Genomic DNA, 17,246 nt, shown 5'->3' with positions numbered 1-17,246 from the left:
TTAAATTTTTAACATTCTTGGAAGTTTTTGTTGTATTACTGTTGTGTTTTTATATCAAAAGTTTTGGTTTCATCTTTACAGCAAAGCTAGATATATTCGCTACAACATTCAGTTCACTTCATAGATTTTGAGTGTGTTGATACCTGAATTGTCCAATACCTTGTTGGTTATTGTTAGTTCCACATTTTAAGTAATCATATGCACCCTTAAAATTAATTTAGGTTCACTTTGCAGAAGCTAATGAAACTAAAATATGTTGGTATGAAACATTAGATTTTGTTTATTTGTTGAAACAACATGTTACATGTTCCTTTGTAGATTTGTATATCTAATATTTGTGGTTAAAAGCAGTTATTAATTTTACATCTTTTTATTCTGACAATTTATTCCATTCAGAAACACTTTAAAAACATTTCAGTGCTTTGTTTTATTTCAAATGGCTCCTCCTCTCACCTGCTTTACACTCTGTTAGAAATGTAACAGGAAATAAATGCAGCATTTGAAAGTTTTTAACTTTTCATTTAACATTTGATGCTAACAGATGTTCCCAAGGATAGTCTATCAATCTTACACTAGATTGTTTTTTGTTATAAGCACAATTCTCAATTTAAAATGTATTCCTTCTGGAGAAAATCAGAAAATTACTGGATTTAAAATGAACACAGGCCATCAAATACATGTGCATTGAGAAACAGAAATAGCAATGCTGTGATGGGGACTTTAGTTCTTTGATGTCAGGTTGCAGGGTTGCCTCATCCATGGATGGGCACATTTGTGATGGATTCAACTGCACTGCCTGTTCAACATCTCTATAAACTCAGTGACAAATACCTAAAGCCTCTAGGAAATAGATCACTTCCATCACTCTTTTGTTGGCAGTCACATGGGAAAAGCTCCTTCTCTTTTTTTTTAAGCAGCCTATCTGTATAAACTACTTTTTCAACAAGTTCTTCCTGAAGGTAGTTGTTGATTTGGGCATTATGTGGAATTTTACATATTACTAATATATAGTAACTGTGATGAGTATACTGACCTATGACCAGTGGGAATGATGCAGAGAAAGGAGAAAAGATCAGGGTTAGTTACTGTAAGAATAAGAATTGGGAACCAGCATCTTCAGTGTACCAATGAGAGGGGTTTTACTTTGTCTTTCTTAGCCACAGCTCTGAAAATGTTTTAGAACAGGCTGAACATATCACTGTCATAAGGTTTTCTTTTGTATCCTTACTTGCAACAGCACTGCAAGTGGGGAGAATGGATATCATCTAAATGGGATAAGGAGGGGAGAGAGTAGCAGGAGAGGCCAGCAGGACAACCCTGATATTCTCTGCTGATGCAAACGTCATTAAGTGTTTTGACAATTAGTTCATCGAAGTATCCTCAGAGCCACCACTGCAAACACACCAGGAAGAAACCTCAGCCAAAAGACTTAGTGGCTGACAAGAAATTCTCCACGAGATTTTTCACTTCCAAGGAATCTTCTAGGGATTTAGGGTTTTACTCTGCTGCTGAGACAGGTCCTAAGTCAATAAAATGAAAATGACACAGGCACTGATGCCAGAACATTCAGTGAAGTGTGACTATGTTAAGACTGTTTCTGAAATACTGTTTCCAAGTCAACCAGACACACACATACTGCGAGTGGGTTTCTATTAGAAAAGAGATTTTTCAATATCAGCTTATCAAAACTAATGTTTCCAAAAATGCTTCACTCAAGAAATCGGCACAAAACACAGGTGAGAAGATTTCTGAATATTTATCTCCTTTATCAATAAAAATGGAAGAAAAAATAGAAAGCAAAATTTTTAAAAATCCAGCTTGCATGTCATTAAACTAGCCATAGTACAGATTTTAAAAAGTATATCTGCTTGTAAAAGTTAGTGTTGACTGAAAGCTATATATGTAAGATCTACTTTAAATATGTTCTGAAGAAAATGAAAAATTATAGCCATGTCTTTTAGCACAAGAAACTTCTAAGAATACCATTCTCTTCCCTAAACATGGACATCTAATTTCTGGAAATAGGTTGTATGATATTACATGAGGAAGTTACAGAAAAGTTTATCTGCCATTTGAAAAGGACAATGCACTGCAATTTCTAATACTGCAGGTTTTTAAGGAGAGATAACTAAAGGTGTTGTAGTATGTCACAGAAATACTGAAATAGTATGGTAAATTAAAAGTTTCATTTTAAAATCCAGAAACATTTTAAGCCATTTCTGGGGAGGAAAAATATAATTTCTGGAGGAGCCTTTCTAGGAACTATTCCAGGAGTCTCCTACTATATCACATCTCCTGACTACAGGGAGGGAAAGCATCATTTACACAGCTTCAAAAGGAGTTCTCCTGCTGACAGACAGATCCTCTCTCAAGAGCACCTGAATTTAACTTTGAATATAGCTTCCTGCATATTTACGAGAAAAAATACAAATACTGGGCTCATGCACATTGTAAGATGAAAAGTTCAATTTATTGACTAATTGTGGGCTCCCTAACTCAGCAGTGAAGAGATGAGTATGTTGCAAGCATCTCCTCTAGAAAGTGCTCCTAGTTTTCTTTTTTTCCACCTTTTAATTTATACATCTTTTAAAAATGTCTCAACCTTTCTCTTACGGCCCAGATTTAGCAAGGTTGTTAGAGACCTGAAAATCATATCTCTCTGTCTTGTCCTTTAGTCAATCATCCTGCCTGATATTCTAAGAGGAAAGCTTAGGCACAGGTAGGAGCATGGCAGAACACCAAGAAATAAAATCATGCACTGTGAGTTTTTTGGCTTGAAACTAATTTGCAAGTATACACAGTTTTCAAAAGACTTAACAGGCAGATGGTAAGTATTCTTCAAGAAAAATTATATTTACTAATACCTGCACTTAGAATGTAACCAGGCAGCAATGTGAAGATCACAAATATACTTTAAAATACTAAGAACAAATTATGTGCCCAGGTGGCAGCATCCCAAACCCAACTAGAATTCATGGTTTTCACATATGTCTATATCCAGGTAGATAGATGGATCTCATAGAGCAGCTTGGCATTTGGGTAGCATCTCTGGTACAAAATGCTCTTAGTTTGATGTTAACAAGAAGGTATAGTAGTCCAGGCATTATTACCTTTTTAAAGAATGAAAATGACTCTGTATAGAGACAGATAGATATTTTTTCAAAACAAATTTTCCAAAAACAGCTGTACAGACAAGTAGTATACATATCACCATAGCCTATGAAAGTACTCAATTTACTTCAATAATTTTTAATGGAAAAATGTGAAGAAATAAATTCTTTCAGTACATAATATAATGCCAATGCAGGACAGAATTCATTCTTTGCAACACAAACAGCTTTCTCTGACAAGTTAAGATTTTTAAATTGTAATTTATTTTTTCTTTAGCATAACATTACAGCTTTTGTCTACATAACTTCAAATCTGAACTAACAAAGAGAAACAAAAATTAGTTTTCCAGCTAGAAATCTAGGTGTATGAATGCTTGCACACAACACTTAAAAGTCTAAAGCCGTTAGGCCAATGCATTTCTCAGCTATTCTAGTCATAGTTGCATACAGCTTCATATGCAAACTTGTGCCAACATCTGAAACATATACACATTTCTGTAGTTACAAATAAGTTTATTCTCTTCAAATGAGATTACTTACTTTTCAAAACTTAATACAACTGCAACATTTCCAAAGCATTATGTTGGAGACAACACTGGGAAAAGAAAAGAAATTAAACCAAAACAAAAAACAACATCCAAAAAATCCCTCAACAAAACAAAACACATGAAAACAAACACAAAAACCAAACAAAAGAAAAAAAATAAAGAAAAAAGAAAAGGGAAAAATCAGAAAAATAATTTAATCTCTATTTTTTGAAAATGTTCTTCTTTATCAATACGTAAGGGCAAGGAGTGATACAAAGTCTAAAGATATAATCTAAGTGAAAAATACTTTTATTAACATTTCATACTTTGGAGTTCCTTACTTGAGCGTAATAAAAAGAAAACTGTTGTCCTCTGCACAGTTCTGGTTTATTGTGTAGTCAAGTCAGAAATGATCTGTTAATAATGAAAATTTCCATAGGTTTTACACATCTGTGTAAGAAGGCCTAACAAGTAACATTGGACAATTTACCAAAGCTTCAGCAAGAGAAGAAAACAGATTTACTTCATGGCTGGCTTGTTGGCTTCTTAATGTTTGAAATACAGGGTTTTTTTTCTTTTGTTTGTTTGTGATTTTTTTAACCATTAGCTTTCACCCTATGACTACTCTCTCTGTTCCCATTTGCTACAGGCTTATGTCCATTTTCAGTCATTCACCACAAATTCCTTCACAACTGTGTTCTTTGTACTGTAATCTCTCATGATTCCCATCAATATTTTCTCATAAAGTATCAAAGAAGGACCCTTGTACCCAACCAGTGATGTTCTCACAGGATTCTGAGACCTTCTGCACATTTTTCTGTACACCTAGTTGTTGAGTTTGCTCTACATATAGAGAGTAAATTCTACAGTGAAGAGTCACACTCTGGCAATAACAATCTAACAAAATACAAAAATGAAACTAAAAGAAAAAATGGATTAGCAAAAAAAAAAAAAAGAAAAAAGCGCTAGTTCTGAACTTACACAAATACATAAATACAAACACTTTAAGTGTCTAAGCAATCTTCAAGTTCAGTGGTGCAACCTCTGTTTTGGCAAGGTGAACAGTTGTAATTTTAATTCAGTGAAGAATTTTTTAAATGCATGTATTTGTGCATATGGTTTGGAGACTGTGGCAGGGTCAGTCTGGGCCGGGGGGGCCGGGCATAGACAGCAGATGGGTCTCTACTGGATTGCTGATGGGTGCTACTTCCCCCAGCACAGAGAATACATGTGGGAAGTCCTACCTGCCAACACAGGTACCATAACGCCTACAGTGAACCACCCTGGTCTACTAAATAAGTTTTATGCAAACTACAAGATGTGGAGAATTGAACTATATTTAGCTGAATTAGTCATTTATGAAAGAGAACAAACTGAAACATATTTGGAATTTTGGACTCTAGTCTGAACTCTTATCATCATATCAGGTGGAAAAATCACATTGTGGGAAACCTGTTCAGTGAATCGAAAACAGTCTGCTTTACCAGTCTCTGAAGAAGAGAAAGCTTTGACAGATTGTTTTTAAAGTGTTCCTGGAATATTTAATCCTCCACTGATGTTTTAGGCAAGCTGTCTCTATTTCTGCTAAGTTAGTCAGTAAGATGTAAAGTAGCAGCAAAAATAATTTATAAACATAAAGCAACTTTCACCTTGCCTGTATAGATCAGTGTCTTTCCCCCAAACAAGTTGTGCCAAAGAAACAAAAACAAAAAAAAAAAACAACACAAAAGTGCTTCCATATTTATCTACATATGTAGAAAACTTCAAAGCAGAATTACAAACAGAAATTAGAAGCTATTGGCAGGATTGGCAGGAGACATCTGTTGTACCATCTGGACAAAAATTGAAGCTATAAATCCACCTTTCTGAGGCAGAGCATTTATCTTTCCTTTTAGGCCTTGTAAATCACTTAAATCTTAGTCAGTGATAATTACAGCTCAACATAAAATAATATAATTTTAATCCTATTGTTAAAAGAACATTTTAATGGGCGAAGAAGCAGTTGGAATAGACTGTAGTAGCATTGATGTGAGAACACTTTCTGACTATAGATTCTACTAAAGTTAACCACAATATAATAGCTAGAAGCAGAAACAAAATAAGAAATAAAAAAGTAGATTGCAGCAGTTTCCTAAAACATGATTTTTCTTTCTGTATTGTCATCTGCAGCCTCCCTGTGGAAATCCTTGGAGTATCAGGAAGGAACTAAAGTTCTCAGAAAACAACAACCAGAAAGGTGAGCAAAATCAAAATAGCAAAAGCTGGAATTAAAATTAATGTTTGTTGTGCTGAAACAAATCAGATATTTTACAAAAAATACTGAAAACAAGAAGAATCTATAAAATCAATGGCTTGAGGAAAGGCTGTATCATCAGCTATGGACAAGCTAAATGAAGGAAATACATTGAGTTCATCAATAGCTTGTCCACTCAAGCTAATTCCACTCAAGCAGCTATTCATTACAGTTGCAAGACAAAAACTGTTTCACTCTTCTAGGCACAGGGAAGCTTTCCAAGGAAAGGAGGAAACAGAATAACCCAAGAGAATTCATTAAAGAGTCAACTAAAACTCATCATTAAATGCTAGTAAACATCTTTTAAGTTTGTATGGCATTGGTGCAACTGATGTGCAAGGAAACAGATAAAGCTTTGGTTACCAAAGTGAACATCAGACAAAATCCTATTTATAAGTTCCTGGCAGCTCCCACATCCAGTTTATAATTGGATAGAACAAAACTGTTCAGCTAGAAAACACAGCAGACAACAACAGATCATTTAGAGTGTGCAGACCACTGTGTTGCCATAGACACCACCAAACTGCAGATAAACCCACACCTTTTTTGGTCTCATAAAAACCTAAACCAAACAAAAAAGCTCCAACCATACCCAACCAAACCAACAAAGTTTTATGTATTGTTGCCCATCAAAAATCATACCAAATCAGATAAAGAAATGTGCCTGCCGATGCAGAGCTACCAAGCAGGTTTTTTTTAATTCCTGGTGGCTTCTCTGTGTTGTTATAAAAGCAAAGGTATTAGATCCAGCTTCAGCACCTGGTCTTGTCAGCAGTCTTCATGACAGACCTGCTTTTGAGCTGGCAAGCAATGATCTATGAGTCACCAGTTCCTAAAAAAAAAATTACAAAAGACTGTTGATAGTGATGAAGTTGATGAAGTTTCAAGAATCTTCAGTAATACAATAAGATTGTTAATGAAGGACCGTTACTGAACAGAACTGATTAAGGTTATGATCAAGAAATTAATGCAAGCATAAAATTGCTATTCATCTCTGAAATATTTCCTTTAGTGGAAGGAAGTCTTACATTTCCTGTTAGTGGAAAGTTGTGATGTAACAAGCATGTGAGTTGCAAAAGAGAAATTGTATCTCTTACATTTCATTTTGCTTGCACAAGTAGTAGATACAGGTAAAGAAGCTGACAGTACCTCTGAATTCACAAAGGGGGCCCTAATTTTGCTGGGTTTGTTTGTTAGGGCTTTTTTTCCAAAATAGACTGGTAAGGAATTTAAGAGTATTTTAGTATTTAAGTATAATTTTAGTATTAATATTTAGTATTATTTATCTATGAAGGGTAAGTTTAGTATTATTTTGGACCAAAAAGTGGGAAGAGAAAAATAAGAAGGGCAGTATTTAACTGACCATTTTTCATCCTAGCAAAACAAAGAAGTATACTCTGTTTCTCTGCATCAACACCAGAGAGTTATCTCAGCTCTCCTCAGGAAGCCAAATATTTTGTACTGGTGTAAAACTGAAACAATTTCCAGATGACAGTTAAAGTTAACCACACTCACAAAATTAGATGCCAGCACCTGAAGGCTGTCATTCATATTTTACTGCAATATTTGAATAAAGATCTATCATCAACCTCACAAATTAGCCTTTAATGTGATAAGATTCTTAGGAATGAAGCAGTACTGTGCCAAAGGTATGCAAAAAATCAGAACTAATCTATGAACAAATTTACAATTCTAGTTACTTTGAAAGGTGAGTCAAAAAATTTGTAACTTTTCAATATTTTCAAAATAAATAAGCAATTGGACTAAATCCATTCATTCAAAACAAAAGTGAAAAGTTCTAATTATATATCAGTGTTAATTTTGTTATTATGACATTTTGCATATGCTCCTTGTAGTGCTACTTTGATAATAGCTAATGTGAGTTTCAGCATGCTATAATTATCCATTCGCTGAGTGTTTTTTTTTTTTTTTCTTTTTAACCACTAGATGTCTCTAGCTGTATTCATGATTAAGGCAAATTATCATGTAAATCTGCTTGAAAACACTCGAGCTGTCAAAGCAGAATCCCACAAGTTTCTTGCTCTGACTCCACTAGAAAGTCAATGTTCTCTGTGAAAGGTACTATCCTGTTGTTTCAAAATAAGAAAAGGAAATTTAAAATACTCTGACTGCAGAATAATTCTTAGCCACTAGTAAAAAGTTAGAACAAGTATGTCCTGCAAACTGAGCAAAAACTCTGGGCCCATGAGTAATTCCATTCAGCTTTCAAATCTAGTCATGATATGAATGGGAGTCTAGATCACATCATTTCCAAACCAAATTATTGTGTGCTTCCAAAATATATGAAACATGAACATTGCCATTTAGGTTTTCATCAGCTACCATAGTCACCCTCCTATCTAAAACGTGAAGCATTAAACATTGGAGGAGCTCAGAATTATATTTAAGTTACAAATAGCGTGATAGTTCCCCTATATAGAATATTTATTCCAAACAGGACATTCAACTTAATTGTTAGATATACACACAAAACTCCATGTCATTAATCTGATAAACCTGAAAGGAGGACTTTCTCAAGAGAAAAAAGAAATTTGGAGGCAACAGATAAAAATCTTACTTAACTGTTAGTACAAGACAATCAAAAATAAAATATAAGCTGAGTAAAGGGATCATGTAGTAGTAGACAAAAAGTATTACAAAACCTTCATTAAAAAATAAAAATTTAAGCCAAAGCCCCCCTAAAAAATCCCAAACTTAAAACCAAACTAAAAAATCCCAAATTAAAAAAAATAAACCAAAGTTTGACTCTCAAAATTGTCTTGTCCTTCCCTTTATTCAGTCGGCAGTTGAGGTAGGAACTTTCAGTGCATTTGCATACAACTCTCTCTATAATTTTAATACTTCGGAGAAGAATTAAGACAACACCAAAGTGAACAGACTAGATACTCAGAAAATTCCCCTTAACCACCTCAAAATATTTCATTCTCTATCCTTGGTTTGGAACAGAACTTGTCTCACTTAATGGTGCTACTTTATAACACAGCATGAGGATGGAGAAAAGCATATTATTAATCCTGGATCCAATAGCTGCAGGTTTGTCATATCATTAAGTGTGTTTTGGTTTTGAACTTTTTCAGTTCCAAAATAAATTATTTCCCTTCTGCAGTGACATTTTGATCTACAAGTGTGTGCAAAGGTAATTAAAACAAAAATTTTTTGTACATTTTGCACATTTTTGTAATAATTATGAAGAAACAATAATCAATTATACACAGTACTGAAGTTATGCTATAAAGAGAAAAACAACACAAAATTTATAAAGACTTTGGGAAACATCTTCATGCTTCCTACAGTTCAACCCAGGTTTGCACTTTCTAGAAACAATGGTGTTCTACCAATGGACTGAATTTTACTATAACATATTCAGACGTCATTTTAAAGACCAGAGAATAAAATTAGCTCATGCATCTCTAGTAGGTAATATTATGCAGAAGAAAATGGATAATTTCTTTTGGAATTAAAAGTTTTGCTTTAACAATAAATAGAACAATATTTCTCAAATTAATCACTTAATGCTAATGCCTCATCAGCTAAATGAAGGGAATTATTCTAGTGCACTAGTGAATAATTCATACTATTAGCTTGCTAAAAATTTATCTTACCATCATCAGTACTACCTTATCATCAGTACTTAATCAAAGTACTTAATCTCTGTTTTTAATTTGTCCATCACTAATGTTTACTTACTTTTAGTACCAAAATACTAAATATTAATTTGGATAACTATACAAAAAAAAAAAAAAAAAAAAAACAAACTAATTCAAGGAAAAACAAAAGAAATCAAATTCAGTTCATGATTATCTTTATGTAAGATTGCACAAACCCCCAAACCACCCAAAAACCTTCACAACAGGAAAAGTCTTTCCAATCTTAAACCTTTTATTTAATTACGGTGCTACTGAATGATCATGTCAGAGAGCAATGTACAATAAAATGCAGTGCATCGCAAATAACATTTTAAAGCACATCAGTGTTGTTAACATAATAACACCCCATCCCACAAGACTTCTGCAAATATTTTCTTATATAAAATTAGTTGCTGAGCATTCAGCTTGAGGATGATTCACTTCTGGCAGGCATGACACTGCAGAACAAATAAGATGTCCTCAAAGGCAGTAAATTCCCTCTGTGTGTTACATATCATGGCCATTTAAAAGCAGCATTAAAATGTAAAAGTACGGACTGCTCACAGATCACAGTGGGGTGAAGACCACTATTGCAGAAGCAAGTTTCACAGATCCAATGTATATTTACATGCTTGTAGAAAAGATGAAGAACCAGAAAAAATATCTAAAGCATTTAACAATGTCATCTGCTAATGAAAGGAAAGTCTGTCCTGAAGGCATATCTGAGAATTCCTTCAACACAGAGCATGAGTATTCTCTTGCTGTGTTTTGAAACATAGCTATCACTCTGAAACTGTCAGAAAACGTCTTGCCCAGCAATTTTTAAGAGTAACAGCATGCAAAGCTACCCCTACTTGATGGATGTCTTCACAGACATCTATGACAAGTCACAGCAGTCGGACAAAGTCCCAAATATTTGGAGAAATGGGAAAGTTGTGTGCATTTTTAAAAGAGTAAAAAGAGGACCCTAGGGACTACTGGCAACCTCAGAGACCAATTAAATCATGGAACAGATCTTCCTGGAAGATATTTGAAACATAGGGAAGACAGGAAGGTGACTAAAGAAAGCCTACGTGGCTTCACCACTGGCGAATGACATCTGACTAAGTGACTGCACTCAACACTGGTTTGACTGCATCAATGGACAATGAAAGGGAATCTATCATCTACCTGGACTTCTGAAAGTCCTTCTGGCATGGCCCCACACAACTTTCTTGCTGATAAATTAGAAAGTTATGGACTTGATGGGTGAATTATTAGACGCATAAGGAACTGGCTGAATGGCCACATCCAACGAGTTGCAGTAAATGGTTCATTGTCCAAATGGAAACTGGTAACAAGTGGTGCTCCTCAAGGGTCCATACTGACACCAATGCTTTTTAAAATCTTCTTTATTGACATGGACAGCGGGACTGAGCTGCAGCCTCAGCAAGGATGCAGATGACACAAAGCTTGAATTTGAGGTTTTGAGTTTCAGTTTTATCACAGTTAATAAGTTTGAGCAGAGGGACAACATTAGATGGATCTTGGCAGGCCTGAAAAGAGAAATCATGTGACCCTTGAGAAGTTAATCAAGGCCAAGTGCAATGCCTGGTACCTGGGTCAGAGTAATCACCAGTTTTAATAAAAACTAGGGAATGAACAGATTGACAGCAGCCTGGCAGAGAAGAACTCAGAAATACTGGCAGATGAAAAGTTAGATACAAGCAAGCAGTGTGCTCTTGCAGCCTGGAAAACAAATCTTATCCTGGGCTGCATGAAAAGGGAAATGTGGCTAACAGGTTGAGAAAGGTGAATCTGCTCCTCTACTGTGCAGTCATGATACCTCATGTGGAGTACTGAATCCACCTCTGGACTTCTCAATACAAAAAAAACCCATCTGTTAGTTAGGATCTGACTCTTGGAATAAAAGATTTCTGCCATTCCCCCACAAAGAAAGAGTAGGGGTAATTCAGCCTGGGAAGAGAAGGCTCCAGGGAGACCTTAATGTGGCCTTTAAGCATGTAAGATGGAGCATAAAAGAAGGACAGAGAAAGACATTTACCAAGTCCTGCAGTGACAGGATAATGGGGAATGGCTTCAAACTGAAAAAGGACAGGTTTGGATTAGATATGAGGAAGACCTTTTTTTACAAGGGTGGTGAGGCACTGGCACAGGTTGCCCAGAACAGCTGCAGAATGCCCCATCCTTGCAAATGTTCAAGACCAGATTGGAAGAGGCTCTGAACATCCTGGTCTAGTAGAAAGCTCCCCTGCCTGTCATGGGGGTGAGACTCCATGGTCTTCAAGGCTCCCTTCCAATTCAAAGCATTTAATGGTTCTAATTACAACACAGAGCTTACATGAATCATCAGCAGCCCTTTAACTCCACATGCAGGAGAATAAATCAAATAAATGTCAGTGACTATGCAATATTCTACTGTCTATCTAGAAATCAGTATTACCTTTAGATCTGAAATACAGAAAACTCTTATGTCCCTACTCTAACAGAAAGTTCTAGTTAGATAGAAGCAACAGTTACAGTGACAGAAAATTTGTTGATAGATACCTAATACTTGGAGAATACTCTTGAGAAAAGTATACTGCAATTAAACATTCATAATGCAAATGAGCCTGAAGAGCTTGAAAAATCAAGTACTCTATGTTATTTCTCTTCTAGTCATGTAAGAGCTCAGATCACTGACTAGATTTAACCTGAAATTTTAATATCTTTTCTTATACTCTAGATATTTACTTCAAAACACATAATTGTGTTTTCATCAGGAAAGAAACAGAAGCACAGGAAATGCCTGCACATAAGCTATAATAACAGATAACAAATTCAGTTGATTATATAAATATTATATAAATATAGATGACTGACAAGCTTCTAGTCAGTGAGTACCTCTTACATATCTTTGAACAAATCTCACAGCACATAAAAACTCTATTGTGTCATTAAAAACAAAATCTCCCATGTGATGGCTGTATATTAAATAGACTTTGCACCACATATATATTTTAATCTAAAGATTTAAATAAAATTTCTCTTCATTTCAGCTAAGATTTTAAGTGAGATTGGGTGTCATGCTCTAGCTTTAACTCTAACTAATTTACTTCAGCAACCAAAGGAACAAGAGTTCTTTGACAATAATAGAATTGTTGTACACTGTAAATTGAACTAGCAAATGACAAGTGAGGAATAAAAAAGCTAAAAACAGTGTAAGGAAAGTTTCAGTTCTAAATATCCAGTGAGATTAAGTAAGAAGGGGCAACAGGGTTCCACACTGTGGTGAGATAATTAATTCCTTGGGATTTGAAGTCCAGCTAACTGTTTCTGTTTATCTTGAGATATCCCCAGAACAAAGTTTTTCCTTATTTCCATTACAACAAGACTTCATGAAATGGCTGAAGATAAATTCTTTGCACTAATATCCACAATTAAATTCTAAGGCTTATTTGGTCTGTGCTATAAACACAGACCAAGCCACTCAACCCACATTTAAAGTCAATCATGTTGACTTCAATCAACTTCAATCATGCTTCTCTGCTCTAACATATTAACACACACAGACCCCAGTCTCTTCAAAGGTGCCACTTTCAAAACTGCTGTCTTAGACTGTATTTCCAATTAATTGCTTATGGATAAGGACAAAGGGTAAGGCTAATGTTGGACACATTCACGATGCTTTGGTTATCCCTTACTAGCTACAAGGGCTTTAGTAGAGGAATGCAACTTAAACCAATTGCATAATACTTTTTGCCCTTACCTTCCTTTCAGTACACATCGATTCCTGCAGTGTCTTGGTTTTATTTCTGCTTTGTTTTTACATCTGCTTTTCAGAGTAGATGCTCTTGGACAAGTGAAAAGTAAGAAATGTGGCTGTTATACTATGCTGTTCTGTGAAATGCGTGAAGAAATAAAATGAAAAAAAATAAGAAAATAAATGTCTTTCAGTCACAGTGACAGTAAATACTTATGCAAGTTTTCAAAGTAATACTTAAGCAAAGAAATTAAAGGCAAATACATTCATATACTTCTAGGCATCTGGCCTAGTCCACACATTATGGTACATTTTCTCCCTCACTGTAATATACATCACTACAGTTTTTCCCACTTGGAGGAAACAATCCCATTAAAAATAGTGCTACTTCATTGAGACCTTCCCAAACAATTAACATCCTTTATGACAAAATCAGTACACCTACAACATGATGAATTTAATTTTACCAAGTCATGCATGTCTAAAGCACATCTGCATATGGAGTCAAAAAACAACAGATTTCGGACTTGCTCTGCTTTAATACTTGAAGATGTAAAATTTGAATTACATAGGCTGCCAAATTTCCAAATCCAGGCAACAAGACAAATTGTCAACACCCCCAGTACCAACAGGTAGAATAACATTCAAATCATTGTGCATTCACCACTCTCTAGGCCACCTAGAGGGTCACCTGTATGACCCACATAGCTGTGCAAGTACAGAGCTGACTTTTCCCATTTTTTAATTACATTTTCCCGTAAAAAGCAGCAGAGCCAGAAGTCTGAGTACCTGTGAGACTTGCTGGAGCACAGTGAAAGATTCGCACATCCCACCAAATTTTCAGTCCTAAATTACATGCCCAGGTTCCTTATGCTTGAATATGAAATAGAACCACCACACTAAGCCACTGTTCTTAGCCTTCAAGATGGGCTGTATTAGCTGTATTAAGTCTGTGTGCAAAGCTCTGGCAGCAGAACTAGTAACTCCAAGGCAGACTCACCACTGGCCATGGCTAAGACGACCAGTGATGAATGCAGCACCTATGTGGTAATATATTTAAGAAGTGGGTAATGCTGCTATGTACAAACAGTGAGAAAATGAGAGAATAACTCTGCAGGTTGGTGCAGAGGTAGGGGAAGGAGGTGCTTGAGATGCCAGAGCTGAAATTCCCCCACAGTCCATAATGAAGACCATGGTGGTGCTTCTGCAGCCCATGGAGGACCACAGGACAACAGATGTGGACTGGACTGAGTCCTGCAGGAGAAAGTGGATGCCCAAAGGAAGCTGTGACCCCATGGGAAGCACATGCTGGAGCAGGATTCTGGTGACCTCATGGGAACGAACAAGAGCTCACCCTGGACTAGCTTTGTTGGCAGGACATGTGACCTTGCAGGGGACCCACACTAGAGTAGCCCATTCCAGAGAGATTGTCTCATGGGAGGGCCCCACACTGGAGCAGTTTTTGAAGAACTGCAGTTTGTGGGAAGGACTAATACTGGAGAAATTAATTATGGACTGTCTGCTGTGGGAGGGCTCCTGCTCTGGAGTAGGGGAAAGTGTGAGGAGTCCCCCCCACCCCAAGGAGGAATGAACTGGCCACAACCCCCATTCCATGTCCCCCAGTAGATAGGAGATAGAGGAGATCAGGAGTAAAGTTCAGCCCAAGAAGGAACAGGTGAGGGAAAGGTATTTTTAAGATTTTTTTTTTTTATTTCTCATTATCCTACTCTGATTTGATTGGTAATAAATTAAAGTAATTTCTCCAATTCTAATCTGTTTTGCCCATGACAGTAACTGGTGACAGATCTCTCCTGGTTCTTGTCTTTCCCCTTGAACCTTTCATTATATTTTGCTTCCCCTGCCCAGCTGAGAAGCAAGAGCAATAGAGCAGCTTTGGTGGGCACCTGGGATCCAGATATTCCAGAAATAAAGTCTTTTCAGTCGAAGTGAAATATTCTTTTGCTGTTTTCTACTACTGTAGTTACTGAGGGCATTGATAGCCTATTAGGATTTAAGGCAAATCAGCATCTTTCAGAGAAGCAAGTTGAATCTGTTGCATAGCAATTAAATAAAACTGCAAGATGTTTATAGTTTTTGACTACATGTATTTTGGATTAAATTTGCTACAGACACTTTTTTTGAGATAAAATTCAGCTTTAAAATGCAAGCTTCTCCAGATATTTTAATCGGAGAGTTTTTATTTTCCTAATTTAGTTTATCAGCAGCTTTTACAACAATCTAGAATGGAAGGGAAAGGTACAATGTAGACAAAATAAGAATCATATTCATTAACTTGTCTGTTGAAGACAGAACTGTTACTAAAAGATTTGGATCAATTCCTAACCAAGACAGCAACCTAATCTCCATTAAATCATAGAATCTTTGAGTCATAAAATACTCTGAGTTGGAAGCGACCCTTTCCACCAATGTCTGACTCCTGGCCCTGCACAGGACTACCCCCAAGTCACACCATGTGCCTGACAGTGTTGTCCAAACACTTGAGCTCTCTCAGGCTTGATGCTGTGACCACTTCCCCGGGGAGACTGTTTGATTGAAGAACCTTTTTCTAATGTCCAACCTAACCCCACAGACACAGCTTCAGCCATTCCCACTACTCCTATCACTGATCACCACAGAGAAGAGATCAGTGTCTATCTTTCCTCTTCCCCTCTTGATGCAGCTATAGACTGTGATGGGACCTCTCCTCAGCCTCCTCTTCTCCAAGTTGAGCAAGTGACCTCAGCTACTCCTCATAAGGATTCCCCTCTACACTTTTTACTTGCGTTAAAAAGTCTCGGATTGCTCTTCCATGAATTGCTCACATTTACTGAGGCACATTTCTCTCTTAGGTAAGACCTATCAGTTCCCCATACAGTTTCTCTGAATCTGTCATACTCCAGTTTTGAAAGAACCAGACAACTGCAGAAGTCCAGGGCTCTAAACTTAAACCCATCTCAGTGAAATTTATGTTATTCTGGGGTGTTCATCTGATATTGGTAGCAGGAAATGCAAATGATTTGGTTGTATAACCAGTTAAACTAATTTGTCTAACAACCAATAGGCTCTAATTTGACTACTTTTGTCAATCCTTTTTCTTCTCTGTGCAAATTCAGCCAGGCCACTCAATCCCACAGTTGCTCTGTAGATGTTTAAACTCACCTTTGCATAGTTTCAATGTATGGTTTTCAGTGGAAACTGTTAATGTAATTTAACTCTCGTTTTCATATCTGGTTAGAACTATGATAGACAGTACTAACACCAGGCTAGGACTATGTTGTTTGAAATCCAGAAAGGAAGGAAACACATTTGGGTCACAGGAATACAAAGTAACACCATTTACAAGTCAGAAATAACAGGGAATAAATACTTTTAAGGTATACAAGTATCCAGGTCTCAGAGAGCTTGAGACAGGTATTAGGCATATTTAGACTGCTGTGCCTTCTGGTTGCTTAAAGACAGTCATTGCACTGAAACACGAAAAATCTTACTTTCCTGTGAAATTTCCTGCAGCCCAGGGAGTGCCAGATGCCTCACCAAATCAGAGATGGTGCATGTGACTGTGTAAATGACTTAGGTTAATGCAAATAGCTGTGAGTCACACTTAAGGCTAGCACATTGCCAAGACAATGTAAACATAGTAAAAAACATAGTAAAGCAGCACCTTCAACTTATTTGTTTGATGTTTGGTAATTTTAACAAAAAAAAAAGCTCTTTGAGATACAGCAACATCTCTGTTTTCTCTTCAAATAGTAACTTTTTTTTGTAAAATTTCTTTCTTTTTTATTACCTCTTTTAATGCTACCTCAAAAAACCCCCCAAAAAAAACCCCAAAAAAACACCCCCCCCAAAAAAAACCAAAAAACCCCAACTAAATCCCCCCCAAACCAAAAAGAAAAGCATGAAAAATGCCACAAAAGTACACAAAAC

General features: G+C 36.2%; 1 protein-coding gene across 2 annotated transcripts in view; it reads right to left on the bottom strand.

The window, feature by feature from the left end:
* TRPM3 (transient receptor potential cation channel subfamily M member 3) overlaps positions 1–17,246 on the bottom strand; it is a 406,906-nt gene that overhangs the window by 326,552 nt on the left and 63,108 nt on the right. Inside the window, exon 1 of one of the 2 annotated variants that reach the window (XM_077790277.1) lies at positions 13,326–13,412. The exons of the other annotated variant lie outside the window; for it this stretch is intronic. Within the exon in view, the coding sequence (XP_077646403.1) occupies positions 13,326–13,343 (18 nt within the window). The 5' untranslated portion in view covers positions 13,344–13,412. Of the gene's footprint in view, positions 1–13,325; positions 13,413–17,246 lie in introns of those variants that run through there. 2 annotated transcript variants of the gene reach the window in all.

This window comes from Lonchura striata, chromosome Z (assembly GCF_046129695.1).
Source record: "Lonchura striata isolate bLonStr1 chromosome Z, bLonStr1.mat, whole genome shotgun sequence".
NCBI classification, from domain to species: Eukaryota; Metazoa; Chordata; class Aves; order Passeriformes; family Estrildidae; genus Lonchura; species Lonchura striata.
Note: the sequence above shows the minus strand (reverse complement) of the source record. Positions and strands in the feature narration are given on the sequence as shown.